Source organism: Garra rufa, chromosome 21 (assembly GCF_049309525.1).
Source record: "Garra rufa chromosome 21, GarRuf1.0, whole genome shotgun sequence".
Classification (NCBI taxonomy): Eukaryota; Metazoa; Chordata; class Actinopteri; order Cypriniformes; family Cyprinidae; genus Garra; species Garra rufa.
In genome coordinates this window covers 9,461,245-9,476,702 of record NC_133381.1, presented here as the reverse complement: position 1 = coordinate 9,476,702, position 15,458 = coordinate 9,461,245, and the positions used below count along the sequence as shown (strand labels likewise).

Here is a 15,458-nt window from a genome sequence, read left to right as displayed (position 1 = left end):
TTTCCATTTTTAAATAGCCAACAGGCTTAATTTACGTCACAGCCACGTCTTATCCTTAATGAGTAATGAGACTCTTAATTGTATTTTGTCTCACTGTTTGGAAGGAGTGTAGCATCAATAGTTATAGTTTATAAAAATGACCCTGTTCAAAAGTTTACATACACTTGATTCTTAATACTGTGTTGTTACCTGAATGATCCACAGCTGTTTTTATTTTGTTTGTTTAGTGATAGTTGTTCACGAGTACCTTGTTTGTCCTAAACAGTTAAACTGCCCACTGTTCTTCAGAAAAATCCTTTAGGTCCCACAAATTCTTTGGTTTTTCAGCATTTTGTGTATTTGAACACTTTCCAACAATGACTGTATGGTTTTGAGATCCATCTTTTCACACTGAGGTCAACTGAGGGACTTATATACAACAATTACAGAAGGTTCAAACACTCACTGATGTTCCAGAAGGAAATGCATTAAGAGCTGGGGGTGAAAACTTTTGACCAGAATGTAGATGTGTACATTTTTCTTATTTTGCCTAAATATTATATTTTTTTTCATTTAGCACTGCCCTTCAGAAGCTATAGAAGAATCTCACATGTTTCCCAGAAGACAAAATAAGTTAAATTTACCCTATTCTTTCAAATTCCAAAAGTTTTGGCCCCCCGGCTCTTATTTCATTTTTGTTATTATTCCTAATTGAATATCTGCCAGCGATTTCTACTTTAACGCTCCCACTCTCTCAGGCAGAAATTTCACCTGTGATCGGTAACCTTACTTAGCGTGTGAAGCAGATGGGATGTGACAATTCTCTGATACATAATTTTTGTTGATGTTCTTGGTATATTTCTGGGTCTTGAACATTGAAGGATCCTTGCTGTCTGTGGAGGGTCAGAAAGCTCTCAGATTTCATCAAAAAATAAGTTCATTTGTGTTCCAAAGATGAACGAAGGACTTACAGGTTTGGAAAGACATGAGAGTAAGTAATTAATGACAGAATTTTGATTTTTTGGGGGTGAACTTCTCTCTTCAAATATTGTATTTTTTCTCACCTTTTGGCAGGAGTGTAGCACTATTAGTTTTTCAATTGAATATTAATTTACCCTAAATTTCCCTCAACAGTTCCCTCCATCATTTCTGTCCGTACGTTATTTAAAACAAGACAAGACAAGTTTAAAAAGCTTTTTCTTGGTTATGTGAACGTTAAAGACAACATTAAAGGGCACAGTCAATTTTATTATTTTGCTAACTTTATGGACTTTATGTTACGTTTTTGAATGTTCTCTAAACCATTTTAGACTGATATCCATCAGGGTTGGAAATTAAGGAGAGCTTGGGGCAAAAATGCCACAAAAATGAATAAAAATGCACCATAAATTCAAAACAAAGTGGCACATTTAATTGTCCTGCACAATTAAACAATGTATTACATCTGTGGCGAATAAAATAAAGGTGAAAATGAATGAAAAGTGTCAATTCCCTCACACTGCATCAGATTGTTTTAACGTACTGTTTAGTGCAGCGTTGAGCCTTATAACTAATCAAATGCATTTCTGTTAAACTTAGTAATGCATTGGCCAATCAGAGGCACTAAAATTAGTCAGCGCTCAGAGCCACAAATTCCCTAATTATAAACAACACAGTGCAGTTAGGATGTAAATTAAAGATTCATTTCATAGTTTCAGTGATAATAACGGGCATTTTTGCATAAATTGCACTAGACTAGAACTAATGTCATGGAGAAACGTGTTTGCAAAGCCAGAATGTGCTCTGCCCAAAACGTAGACACAAAACAAAAACGTTTTTATGTGTGACCATTGATATTTATACATGAATAAATAAGCTTTCCACTGACTTATGGTTGTTATGGTTGTTTGGCCGAGATACAACTATTTGAAAATCTGGAATCTGAGGGTGCAAAAAAAAAAAAAAAAATACTGAGAAAATCACATTTAAATTTGGCCAAATGAATCAAAAAATATGCTTTGATATATTTACAGTAAAAAATTTGCAAAATATCTTAATGAAACATAATCTTTACTTAATATCCTAATGATTTTTGGCTTAAAAATTGGCTGGTTGGCTGGTCTTAACTGGTTTAAGCTGGAAGTAGCTGGTTTTAGCCTGACCAGCCTGGGAAAGTGGCCAAAACCCCTCTAAAACCAGCCTGGTGTCCATCTATGACCAGCTAAAACCAGGCTGGTTGACCAGCTAACACCAGCCAACCAGTCTAGGCTGGTTTTAGCAGGGTACTGGAAGAATGTTTGTCCATAACTTTAAAAGGACCATGCCAGAAAGTTACCTGTTAGTTGGGGCACTTCAGAGATTATACACAAGGACTAAAAGCCACAAAAGTCCATGTGAATTCATTTCACATGCTCTTTAAATCCAACAGCAACTTCATTTTTGTCAATATTCCTAATTGAATATCTGCCAGAGATTTCTACTTTACCGCTCCCGCTCTCTCAGGCAGAAATTTCACCTGTGCTCGGTAACCTTATTTAGCGTGTGAAGCAGATGGGATGTGACAATTCTCTGATACATAATTTGCTCTCCAGCGCAGGTGCTGATTGAACTGGATCATTATTCAGCGATTGACACCCACTCTCACCACCCTCTTCTTCTGAGTCACAGCCCTCCGCTGGCCTGTTCTTCATCTCAAAGCACAGTCTCTCCCAGCCCACCTCCTCCTCATCTCGCATCCCCTGTTCACGCTTCTATACACACACCGTCTCCAGCGTTGTTTAGCCAGAACTCATTAACAAACGCTGACAGCAGCTCCAAAGGCTCTCTAACTCTGACTCACTGGGTTTTTTGAGAGAGTCTGAAAGCATTTGTACATCAGATATCATTTGAATATTGATTTAAATACATAAACACGGGCACACGTTCCTCACTGTAAAGCTTATACTGTAAACACTGTGGTGATGGATGCGTTAGTTCATCCTTTTAGGGATTCCTGTTTATTCACTCTGACAATCCAGTGATGGGGAAAAGTGGGGATGTGTGGGGGAAGGGGAATGGGAATTGCATAACCTTGAAGCTCAATCTTAGCATGAAGTGGCCACCAGGAAAAAGAAAAAAAAGAGGAGAGGGGGGGAATAAAGAGAAGCGAGTCTTCCTTTGCCTTTTACCCTTATAGTGAAAGGTGGAAAAATAAAATTAGGCTACAATCAGAGGTGTGAAAACAGGTTGACAGGGACAATGATGTACAGTTCAAGAGTGTTTACTTCCAAAGAGAAAATATGTGGTTCCTGGCGATTTGCTAAATATGTTAACAGTGGAATAAATAAGAGCTTTTGTACAGCTTAGCTCCTCTCACCACAGAATAAACAGAGAAGCCTATGGGTGAGACTTCCAGTTCATTATCTGAATAACAATGTGCAGTAAATAGTAAAACTGTTTGCACTACAGGTCATAATTAAGATAATACATTAAAATAATATGGGAACACACACCATTTTTGCAATATCAAGCAGCAAACCGAGCTATTTTGTACAGCTACAAATTGCTGGAGGCGGATGAGACCGGAAGCCAGACCCATACAATTTACAAATGGCAGTGTCCGCTCTTACGGGAAGAAAAAGGTGGAAACAGAAAAAGGTAAATAAATGCAGAATAAATAAAAAAGAAAAATACATTTAAGAACAGAAGAAATATTTTTCTATTATTTATTATTTTTATATTAATTGACACATAAGCAATTTATCAACATAAAAAATGCATTTTTTTTTTATTTAGCTTATTTTTGTTTGGGTCTAAAATGTTGATGCTTCTTTTACTCTCTTACAAAAACTGTTGTGACATGATACAATTATGATAATCAGTATTATCAGATATAATACTCTGAACTGTAATATGGGTAGTGAATGCATACCATATTTATAAGCCATTATGTGTCCAAAATATTGTAATCAAAGCACCATAACAAAAATATGTTTTCAATTAATTAATTAATTATATTTTTTATGTCAACCATACTATGGTTTATATTAGAATCCAAAATTGGGATTTAAAATCTAATTTAACCTGTCAATCAATAGAAAGTTTTAGGATTAAAAACAGAAAAGTTTAATTTATAAAAAAGAATCTGCATTATGTGTGCTGAAAATATTGCACTCAAGGCACCATATCAAAAGAAACCATGTTTCTAAGTTTGTTTTTCCCCCCAAGGCATACTATGGTTAATAATAGGGTCCAAATTGTGATTCTAATTCTGATTCTAAATCTAATTTATCCTGTGAATGAACAGAAATTGTTAGGATTAAAAATAGAAATAAAATAAAGTTTATTTTAAAAAAATTATCTGCATTATGTGTCCAAATCATTGTAATCAAAGCATCAAATCAAAAAGAAGTTGTGTTTTTAAGTTTTTTTTTTTTTCAACCATACTATGGTTTATAGTAGAGTTCAAATTTGGGATTAAAAATCTCATTTAACCTGTAAATGAACAAAAGGTTTTAGGATTAAAAACAGAAATAAAATAAAGTGTAATAAAAAAACTGTATTATGTTTGATGAAAATATTGTAATCAAAACACCATATCAAAAAGAAACCATGCTGTTGAATTATTTATTTATTTATTTATTTTGAAGCATTGGTGTATAGTAGAGTCCAAATTTGGGATTCAAAATCTAATTCAACCAATGAACAGAAAGTTTTAGAATTTAAAATAAAAATTAAATCAAGTTTAATAAATAAAAAATAATCTCAAATGATGTGTCCAAAATATTGTTTAAAAAGCAACTGCATAAATACAACTTAAAACCTTATTAAGTGATTTTACGAAAATTAACCATGGTTTTACTACACTATAGTTGGTATGGCGTTGGTAGTAAAACTGCAAAAAAACATGGTTACTACACTTTTACTATAATAAAACTGGTTAATTTTCGCAAGGTCTTGTTTACAAATAAGATATCCTAGTGTAGACTGACAGCTAGTGGTCAAAGAGGAGTAGACAACTACTACCTGGGCAGCTTCTCACTATTTCATTAATGTTTTAATGTAAAACATTTACAACCACAATACATTTATAAATACTTCCACAAAAACGAGGGTCATTTTTTTATACGACATGAAACTATTTGAATTACATAGTTACTATGTTTATGTCCATTTGAAGTGCACAGTTGTAGGCCTATTATTACTATTATTAGTTGTAGTATTCATTTTATGTAAAATATTTTTTTCAAATAATTATTTAATGTGATTTATAAGTGAAAACAATATCACTTTAGGATTTAGGGTATTTACGATATTAGGAAAACAAGCTGTTAATAAAACAATTATTATTTGCACAGATATGGTCTTGTGATTATAAAAAACGCTCTCACTCTTATAATAAGTGACTGCAATAACAAACGTGCAGTCACCGATCAAGGACAGGATATGAAAACCCCGTAATTTCCCCGGTCAAGGGCAGCTGCTTGAAATCTCGCGAGAGTGTTGTGGCGCGGGATTTGGCCGGAGCAGATGAATGCGCAGTAGTCGTTCTGCAGCGCTATGGAAATGGCGCCTGCGTTCAAGCAGCAGTAGTCGGCAGTTATAACGATTTGCACTGAACTCACGGCGATTCAAGTTTTCTCTTTGCTACTGCTTTAAAGCTCAACACAACTAGACTGCGAGAGTTTATCCATACGAACCGAGTCCGGATTATGACCGGAAAAGAGTTGCCACGAAAGTCGTGTTTGAAGTATAACGATCCAGTTTTCTCGAGGGCCGTCATAAGCGCGCAGGTACAACGCTGTTGTCTCTGATTATTTCCACCTGTGTGTGTTATGTCATGGTATTCTAAAACAATGTGCTTGTTTCTGCAGCTCAAGACCATTTAGCACTTATCTGGCTTGTTTATTGTTAAAAGTTGTTGCCAGCTAGTCTCATGCCGTGACCGTTAGCTGCCGTTAGCTTTTGCGGCTAATCCGTAGAGCTCATGGTAACAGCCTGCGTGGGCTTAACTCACGCCACAACACGGCTAATACAAGACATTTTACACGCTGTATGTTTGATTACACATCTCAGCACGCTTTATAAATTTATTGTTGTCCTGTCGTCGTTGTAATTCGAGTCTCTTGTTTGTTTTTGTATGCTTTGTTGGTAACAGTCCACGCTAGCGGTGCTACTGACATGCTGTGGTTGACAACAGTTAACGTTAGTTTCCTGCAAAGGTTACTTATATTACAGACCAACCTATAGTATTTTTATGTAAACTATAGAGGAGACTGCACTGAACGGACGCTTTTGTTTTGTTTGGAAAAGAAGCGGTGTTCGTCAGTCATGATTTGAATGTATTTGAATGGACTTATCTATTAAGATTTTACGTGACAGTGCACGTATGACACTGCGTAACGTCAGATTTATCATATATAAAGTGATTATTAGAAAGAAACATGACTGCATACGCCTGTTGTACTGTTTTGATGTACTTTGCCTAGTACTTCTTATGAATAATACTGAGCTGTGAGCTCTGATTTCAGATGGATGTTTCTCCATGTGAGTCTGAAGCATGGGTGGGACTGTAATCTGCGCGGGCACATGGATGAGTCCTATAGGCTGTTTGCATTAATGACCATGCTTTTCCAGGGGGCACTATTGCATGAAGCAAGGGTTTTGTAATTTACAGAGCCAGACTGTCAGACTGACTCCTGTAGAATTTAGTAAAATAGCTGTCCTTGGGAAATCTTTCTCTAGTGTAGTCGTAATCATGTAGACATAGTCATGTCAGACTTTCAGCTAAGCTTATGAGTAAGATTATATGTTTTTTTCAAGATAGCGTTATCATGCCTGTGCCACACATCTTAAAGCTGGTAAACATGAGCTCCAAGAAGCAAACATTTATTATTTAAAAGTAAATGCTTTAAAACCGTTAAGTATTACCATCAACAGCAATTTTTTTTTTAATTTCTGATCTCTTTTTTTTATTTTCATTTTCCTTGTTTATAGTTGATTATTTTTTTTTCTATATAATTTTTATTCATATTTTAGATTTTCATTGATTTTTTTTTTAATTAATTTTATTTCAGTTTTATAAGTTTTAAGTTTTTGAACAATACGATTTTTAATATTTTATTTAAAGAAGTCTGTTCTGCTCACTATTGTCTGAATTTATTTGATCCAAGGTACAGCAAAACCAGTAAAATTTTGAAATTTTTTACTATTTAAAATGAGTTTTCTATTTGAATATATTTTAAAATGTAATTTATTCCTGTGATCAAAGCACAATTTTTAGCATCATTACTCTAGTTGTCAGTGTCCCATGATCCTTCAGAAGTCATTCTAATATGCTAATTTGCTATTCAAGAAACATTTATTATTATCATCGATATTTAAAAGAATTGAGTACTTTTTTCAGGATTCTATGACAAATAGAAAGGTCAGCTTTTATCTGAAATAATAAGCTTTTGTAACATTATACACTATAACATTCAGAAATTATTAGTAGCCTAACAGAAATTATTATTTATTTAGCAAGGATGCTTTAAATTGATCAGAAGTGATGATAAAGACATTTATAACTTTTTTTTTTTTCAGATAAATACTTTTCTTCTGAACTTTCTATTCATCAGAGAAACCTGAAAATATTTTACTCCGCTGTTTTCAACATAATAATAATAATCATGTTTTTTGAGCAGCAAATCAGAATATTTAAATGATTTCTGAAGGATCATGTGACTGGAGTAATGATGCTAAATATTCAGCTTTGAAATCACAGGAATAAATTACATTTTAAAATATATTCAAATAGAAAAAAAAATTAAATAGTAAAAATATTTCAAAATTGTACTGTTTTGGTGTACTTTAGATCAAATAAATGCAGGCTTGGTGAGCAGAAGAGACTTATTATATATCAGTGTCATTTTTATTTTTATTATCAGCTTTATTTCAGTTGCTGAAAACAATTTTAATAGTTCAATTTGACAGATGAATTATGTCAAAACACAATACAGGTTGATTGGATGATCGGCCTTTTTTTTTTCTTGACTAACTGTCCATGAGCTCATCTGAACAGACCCACCAGTTGCAATCACTGTTTTATTGTATGTTTGGACTTGGAGGAAACACGTGTGGTGGATACATATGTGCCAGCTGCTCCATTGGAGCCACAAAAGTGCTGACAACTGCTGTTGTGTATGAGGTGGTTCTTTGACCACAATGTTATCAGTGATACTTCAGCATGATTTTTGTGCTAGGTTGAAACATGTTCCGTTTATGTTCGTTTTTTTGAATTACATTGTTTACTTGCTTGCAGGCAGATTGATTTTTAGCGTGTGTTTTCTCTACAGTAAGCATGCGTGACCTGGCAGCCCAAGTCACCAGCAGCTTGCTGCGCTTCCCAGAGGTGACGATAGACGCTCTAGGGGAGGATGAAGTTACGCTTGACTCTGTACTGCATGGAAGATTTACTGTCGGTGAGTCTTGTTTTTCACTGATGGCATGTTCTGATCATCATTTGACTACATGTATGAACCCATGTCATGTTGTTGCAGATTTCATGTACTGTATGTTTCCTAGTTTACTATTAGATCTTCAGATCTCCTCTTTCACTGACATCTCTTATTTATTGGGTGCAGGAAAAAGTGGACTGGCCTGGCTTGCCTGCGGGCCTCAATTGGAAGTGGTCCATGCTGTTACTGCAGAGCGCTTCTCTGCCTACCGCTTCAGCGGGGTGTCCGATCACCCTCCCACGGTGCTGGCCGTGCGGGACTTCTGTTGGCTGAAGAGAACAGGTCTGCTCATCGGTCTGGAGGAAGCCGAGGGCAGCATGTTGTGTCTGTATGATCTTGGTATCTCCCGGGTAGTCAAGGCTGTGGTCATCCCAGGCAGAGTGAGTGCAATGTTATTTTTAGAATCAATTAGATACTATACAGGGCTCGCAAAATTTCTAAATCTCTGGTAGCCCTTCGGGCAGGTACTCTTCAGATATTGGTAGCCCGAAAATTAATTTAACTAGCCCAAATAAAAAAAAGACAATTTTCTTTTTAAATATAGAAAATCAGGAGTCTAAATGTCAATCAAAAATGTTTTCAGTACACTAATATAAACACATATCAAGGAAGGAATTTGATTTCACTATTTAGTTTATCTGCAGAATTTTAAAATATCAATTTCTTTATTTTGAAGAGCTGCACAAGTAAAATGAACACAGTATGAGTGGGGTTGGACAATGTACAATATAATATTCAGCCATAAAATGATTTATAATTCAGATACAGTTTCACACAAAAACAGTATCTTTTACAATGGCATTTCAGCCTTTATACCATTTAAAAGGGATAAATTAGGTATATATTTATTATATTCAAAACATAAATATTACTGTCTTGTTTATATTTTTAGAAGGCACATTAACTTCTTTCACATTAACTCTTTCAGCGCTTTAGGAGCGGTTTTCCTAGTAACGGCTGTATACAAAGCAGCATTAGCGCAGTTTTATCAGGCATGAAATGAAAATGCCAACGACACGTTTCTGAGGACAGTCGGTTCCCTTCAGATACATTCATATAAAGACATCCGTGTGGCGTTTTGACTTTGAAACGTGCAGTACGTATATTTTTATTGAATGACATTGCCTTTTGAAGTTTTATTTAGCCCTATCGCAATTCTCGTCTTTCCGTCCTCAACTGTAAGACCCCTTAATATTATAATTAAGATTTTTCTTTTACTATTTAACAAATATTTAAAACTTTTAATGGCCTTAAATTCGATACAACTAAATTGAGGAGTTCAGGAGTCCTGTACTTTACGATAGCCCGTCGGGCAGTCCGGTCAAACATTTTGGTAGCCCGACTGGAAAACACAATTATAGCCCCGGGACGTAGGCCTAGCGATTTTGCGAGCCCTGCTATAGTGTTTATATATGTGACCCTGGACCACAAAACCAGTCATAAAGGTAATTAAAAAAAAACAACTGAGATTAATACATCATCTTTAATCTGAATAAGCTTTCCATTGATGTATGGCTTGTTAGGATATGACAATATTTGGTCGAAATAAAACTATTTAGAAATCTGGAATCTGAGGGTGCAAAAAAATCTAAATTGCTCATTTTGTATTACTAATCTCAAATTAAGTGTTAATATATTTACAGTAGGAAATTAACAAAATATCTTAATAGATCACAATCTTTACTTAAAGGAACACTCCACTTTTTCTGGAAATAGGCTCATTCTCCAACTCCCCCTGAGTTAATAAGTTATGTTTTACCATTTTGAAATCCATTCAGCTGTTCTCCTGTTCTGGCTATATCACTTTTAGCATAGCTCATTAAATCCTATGAGACCAATATAGCATTGCATTGAAAAATGACCAATGAGTTTTGATATTTGTCCTATTTAAAACTTGACTCTTCTGTAGTTATATCGTGTACTAAGGCCAGCGGAAAATGTAAAGCTGCGATTTTCTAGGCCGATAAGATTAGGAACTACACTCCCGTTCCGGGGTAATACTCAAGTTTGCTGCCGTAACATGGCAGAAGCAGGCGTAGTAATATCACGCCGGTCACATTGAAAGTTACTTAGCTGGGAAATAATTTCAGGCGCTGTGTGATATTACTGCGCCTGCTGTGTCCGCTGCGTCCATAATTTTATGTCATGTAATTAATTTTTTAATGGTTCTGGTAAACTACAGTAACCCTGAGTGCATCCTGGCTGTAATATATTAATTCTTGTAAATATTCCACATCTATTGTCTTATGATGATACCACTATGAAGGATGTGATTTAAAAAAAAACTATTTGCTTCTTTTGCAGATCACAGCCATTGAGCCCTTAGTTAGCTACGGAGGGGCCAATGCTAATACACAGCATCTTCACCAGAGTCTGCGCTGGTTTTTCGGTGTGGCTGCTGTGGTCACAGACGTTGGTCACGTACTGCTGGTTGATCTCTGTCTGGATGACCTGTCCTGTAGTCAGAGTGAACTTGAGGCTTCAGGTGGGACTGTTATTTATTTTTGTTTTTTTAGCCAAAGCTGCGAACCTAATCTCCATAATCTCAAACCATTTTATTTGTTTTGCCCACAGACCTAGAGGTGGTCAATAAGTCTCCGTCTGAGATCCCACGGTTACGGGAGGGTGTGACGCAGCAGGGTAGACACCTGTGTCTTCAGCTCAGCAGCCCCACAGGTACCGGAGCAACAGCCATGCATTACATCCAACGCACCAACCAGCTCGCTGTGGGCTTTTCAGATGGCAACCTACAGCTCTGGAACATGAAGACCCTCAAAAAAGAGTGAGTGAAAGTTGATGTGTCATAATAGGCTGTAATCAGGTGCCTAGTGCATCTACTAACCCAGAAAACATTTTTGGTAAGCCTTTCACTGCAATCTTGTGAAATGACGAGCCGATTTCGCTCCCCCCGTGACATAGAAAGGGGATTTGATTATAATATTACTGCCTCTTAATCTGCTTTGTGTTTTCGCAAGTGACAGCAGTTTAACAATTCTGACGCTATGGCGACAGCAAAGAGTATCGAAGTACCAAGAGGCGAAACTCTGTACTGATATGGGCAACAGTCTATAGATGGCGCTGCGGAGGACTGTTGCCGCCATTTTGGACTAACACCTGCAAAAAGTGTTTAGAAGATGCGAGCGAGCAAGTGGCTGAAACGTAAGCAGTGTGCTGTAATAAATTGCAGCAGTTATCAATCCACCAGGCATGATTTTGCGTTTCACCGGTTTCCAAGTGATCCACAAAGGTAATAATAATAACAAGGAAATATTTTAACTATGAATTGATTTTACAGTACATATTAAATTGTTAGCAGGACTGCTTGACAATTTTCTCTCTCACATAAACACAAAATTGCTGCTGATAGTTTTGATCTTTTACTACCACTTCCACTTTATTTATCTTACTATTTACGGTTAATGTTAAATGTGTGCACTTGATACAGTACAAATATATTCTCTCTCTTAATCCCTTCTAACACAATTGCCGGTGGTGGTTTTGATCTCTGTTGCTTATTTGATTTTGATCTATCACTATTTTCAGTTCAGTGTTCACTTAATACATGACAAATTACAGAGACCTCACAATAGTTGGAGTCCTTGAGACAATGGTTGCTTGGTGTTCATATTTTGTGATAAATTTGAACAGTTTTTTTATGAATGTGTACCATTTCTTTATAAATGTATTTTTTAATTAAAAAAAAAAATTACATTGTGAATAAATAAATTTGAGTGTGTCTGACTCTATCACTACCAAACATCGAATCTGGTTATTTTACTACATTAAGTTTTTAACTTAAGGAAAAAAATACAATAGAACATGGATATGGGTAAGTAAAGGGTTTGCAGTAATTGTATCGGTTTACTTGGTAAACAGTAAGCAGTATGAAACAAAATTGGTGAAGGGGACCTGTCTATAATATTTAATTTAGATATAAATACATATATATACAAACTTTACATAGGCCATTGTAAGTTGGTCAAGTGCGACTGGCTCGTATTATTCTACGGCGTTTTGTGTAGGTGTCAGTCCAAAATGGCGGCAGCACAGTTACGTCATGGGCGGAACTGTTGCTATGGAGCGTTCTATTGAGTTTCGCCTCTTGGTACTTCTATACTCTTTGGCGACAGTTCAAGCAAAGAATGCTAACTGTTTTGTCTTTGGCTGCACAGAATACTATATAGAGTCTCAGCCTCAGAGGAGACGAGAGCAATGACTTTATTGATTTATTTTCTGCATATTATGCTGCTGCCACACAGATCTAATATAAACATGCAATTTCCCAGCTGTTTACCTTCACAGACATAACTGACTGTTTTTGTAAATCATGTTTTAACAAACTTGTGTGTATTTGACTATTTAAGCGCAATAAGACATGAAAGAGAACATAGTTTAGAACTTGTAAGCCATGTTACAGCTGTGCTTCAGAAAAGCGTATATCAGAAGTTTAAACTAATATGGTTTAAAACACATGATTTCAGCATGATAGACATGATAATCAAAACCAAACAGATGTTTTTTTGGCAGAATATCTAAAGTATGAGCTGTAAATGCACAGCTCTATTTTGGAAAAGGGGGTGTGAGCAGCAGCTCATTTGCATTTAAAGAGACATGGAAGCCACGCTTCCACTCAAAATAGGCATTTTTAGAATGATATAATAAATTATCTGTGGGGTATTGTGACAACATTTTGTTCGTAAGAATTACTTCTTGTAAGAGGGACATAATAGGTCGTCTTTAAAAGAAGCGTGACCTGAATTAATGTAATTGCATGTTAAAGTTAACAGCAATACGTTTTACTTAAGATGTATGTCACATTATGGAAGAAGAGATCTGTTGCTGCTTCTGTTTCATTTCAACATGAATTGATGCACTAATGAATTTGTTTCTGAACATGTTATCTTGCTCTCCAGATATCACTCACAGCTAGAGGGTGGCAGAGTGCCTGTCTATGCATTTACCTTTCAGGAGCCAGAGAATGACCCACGGAACTGCTGCTATCTGTGGGCAGTGCAGTCTGCACAGGATCAGTAAGTTTGCTGTTTCATGTGCTGCTATCAAAATAGGGTGACGTAATCATCTAAATGTTTTGTTCTGATTTTATTCCGGTGTATTTTTGTCTTTGCAGAGAAGGTGATGTAGTCAGCCTCCATTTATTACAACTGGCCTTTGGAGAGAGGAAGTGCTTGGCATCAGGGAAAATTATTTATGAGGTACAGAGTTATTCAAGATTCTCCATTCTCAAATTATTTTGGGTGTTACAGTTTTTGTACCTGTATACTAAGTTCTTGCAAAATATTCAATGAATGTGTGATGTTTGATTTGTAGGGTCTAGAGTATTGTGAGGAACGTTACAGTCAGGACTTGAACGGTACAGCGTTTCCTTTAAGAGCTCAGGCCACCAATACCCGTCTGATCAGCTGTCAAACCATTGAGAAGTTTCGTCACCACCCTGATCGTGATGATGGCATGAACGAAGGTGTTTTTACATGTCCAAATCGTACTCTTCAGAGATTGATTGACATTGCATGCTTTCTATAACATTCGTTGTTCTGCTTTTTAGTGACTTCTCCTGATACAAGTGTGTCAGTTTTTAGCTGGCAAGTTAAATCGTATGGACAAGGTCAGCCGTCGACCTTCATAGGTGTTTTTGACATTAACCGATGGTACCATGCTCAGATGCCAGATTCATTAAGGTGGGTATGCTTATAGTAAAGGTTAAAAGTGCAGTCAGATTTCTGGCGAGGGACATGTAAACAGACTTTTTCCTTCTCATTTAGAACGGGAGAATCCTTACGAAACTGTCCGTATCTGGCAGTGTGGTCTCTTGACTGTGTGATCGAAATGACAGCTCCCTGTACTTTGTTGGACATCCTGATTCATGAGCGCAGTCTAAGTAGGGGTCTGCCCTACACCTGTCCTCCACCGGAACAGTTCTTCAATCCCACAACCTACAACTTTGGCAAGACACGTTCATTTCTTAATATGATCGTTTATTGCATGTGTAATGGTGGTGTTATGTAATCTCATTCAATTTCTCTTCTAGATGGAAGTTGTTTGCTTAATGCTGGAATTGTGCACTTTACTTGCTCTGGCTATCAGAAAGAGGTTAGATTTTGGCCCTTTTGTGTACAATATGCTATGCATTCTTGTTTTTTGTTTGTTAAACTTTTTCTCTACTCTTAGACCCTGAGCTACTTAAAGAAGGTGGCACCAAGTTTAGGTGACAGCATTTCTAATGGATACTCACGCTGTCTCATGTCTGGCCTCCTTTCCTCTCGTCTGGCTGATGTCCAGCCCTCCAGTCTCTCACAGGTATCACACATTTTATTTGACATTATACAGGAGTAACTAAACACTAGTCTAATTTGTTGGCTTGGTATCTTAATATATTTCACTCACATGTTGAACTGCTGGTATTAGAGGATTTACACTACCAGTTTTTGAACAGTAAGATTTTTAAGTCTCTTTATTTGATCCAAAGTACAACAATAGCAGTACAATTCTGAAATATGTTTACTATTTAAAATGACAGTTTTCTATTTTAAGTATATTTTCAAAATGTAATTTATTGCTGTGATCAAAACTAAGTTTTCAGCATCATAATCCAGTCTTCAGTGTCACATGATCCTTGAGAAATCATTCTGATGTTGATTTGCTGTTCAAGGAACATTTAATATCAATATTTAAAACAGTTGAGTTTTTTTTTTTTTTTTTTTTTCAGGATTATTTGATTAATATAAAGATCTAAAGATTAGCATTTATATGGAACTAAAAAGCTTTTGTGACATACACTATACCATTCAAAAGCTTGAAGTCAGTGTAATTAGAGAAATTATAGAAAATAATACTTTTATTTAACAAGGATGCTTTAAATTGATCAAAAGTGATAAAGACATTTTATAATGTTACAAAAGATTTCAATTACAGGTAAATGCTGTTCTTCTGAACGTTCTATTCATCAAAGAAACCTACAAAAAATCTACTGTTGTTTTCAACAATAATATAATAATAATAATGTTT

The 15,458-nt window shown here is 35.8% G+C and overlaps 1 protein-coding gene across 1 annotated transcript in view; it reads left to right on the top strand.

The window, feature by feature from the left end:
* Window positions 1–5,548: 5,548 nt before the first annotated feature.
* The window catches only part of ahctf1 (AT hook containing transcription factor 1), a 28,135-nt gene continuing 18,225 nt past the window's right edge, over window positions 5,549–15,458 (top strand). Inside the window, exons 1-12 of the mRNA XM_073827090.1 lie at window positions 5,549–5,729; window positions 8,274–8,399; window positions 8,562–8,815; window positions 10,740–10,920; window positions 11,010–11,217; window positions 13,349–13,465; window positions 13,564–13,648; window positions 13,764–13,914; window positions 13,999–14,131; window positions 14,216–14,397; window positions 14,482–14,543; window positions 14,622–14,750. Coding sequence (XP_073683191.1) covers window positions 8,279–8,399; window positions 8,562–8,815; window positions 10,740–10,920; window positions 11,010–11,217; window positions 13,349–13,465; window positions 13,564–13,648; window positions 13,764–13,914; window positions 13,999–14,131; window positions 14,216–14,397; window positions 14,482–14,543; window positions 14,622–14,750 — 1,623 coding nt within the window. The 5' untranslated portion in view covers window positions 5,549–5,729; window positions 8,274–8,278. The remainder of the gene's footprint in view (window positions 5,730–8,273; window positions 8,400–8,561; window positions 8,816–10,739; window positions 10,921–11,009; window positions 11,218–13,348; window positions 13,466–13,563; window positions 13,649–13,763; window positions 13,915–13,998; window positions 14,132–14,215; window positions 14,398–14,481; window positions 14,544–14,621; window positions 14,751–15,458) is intronic.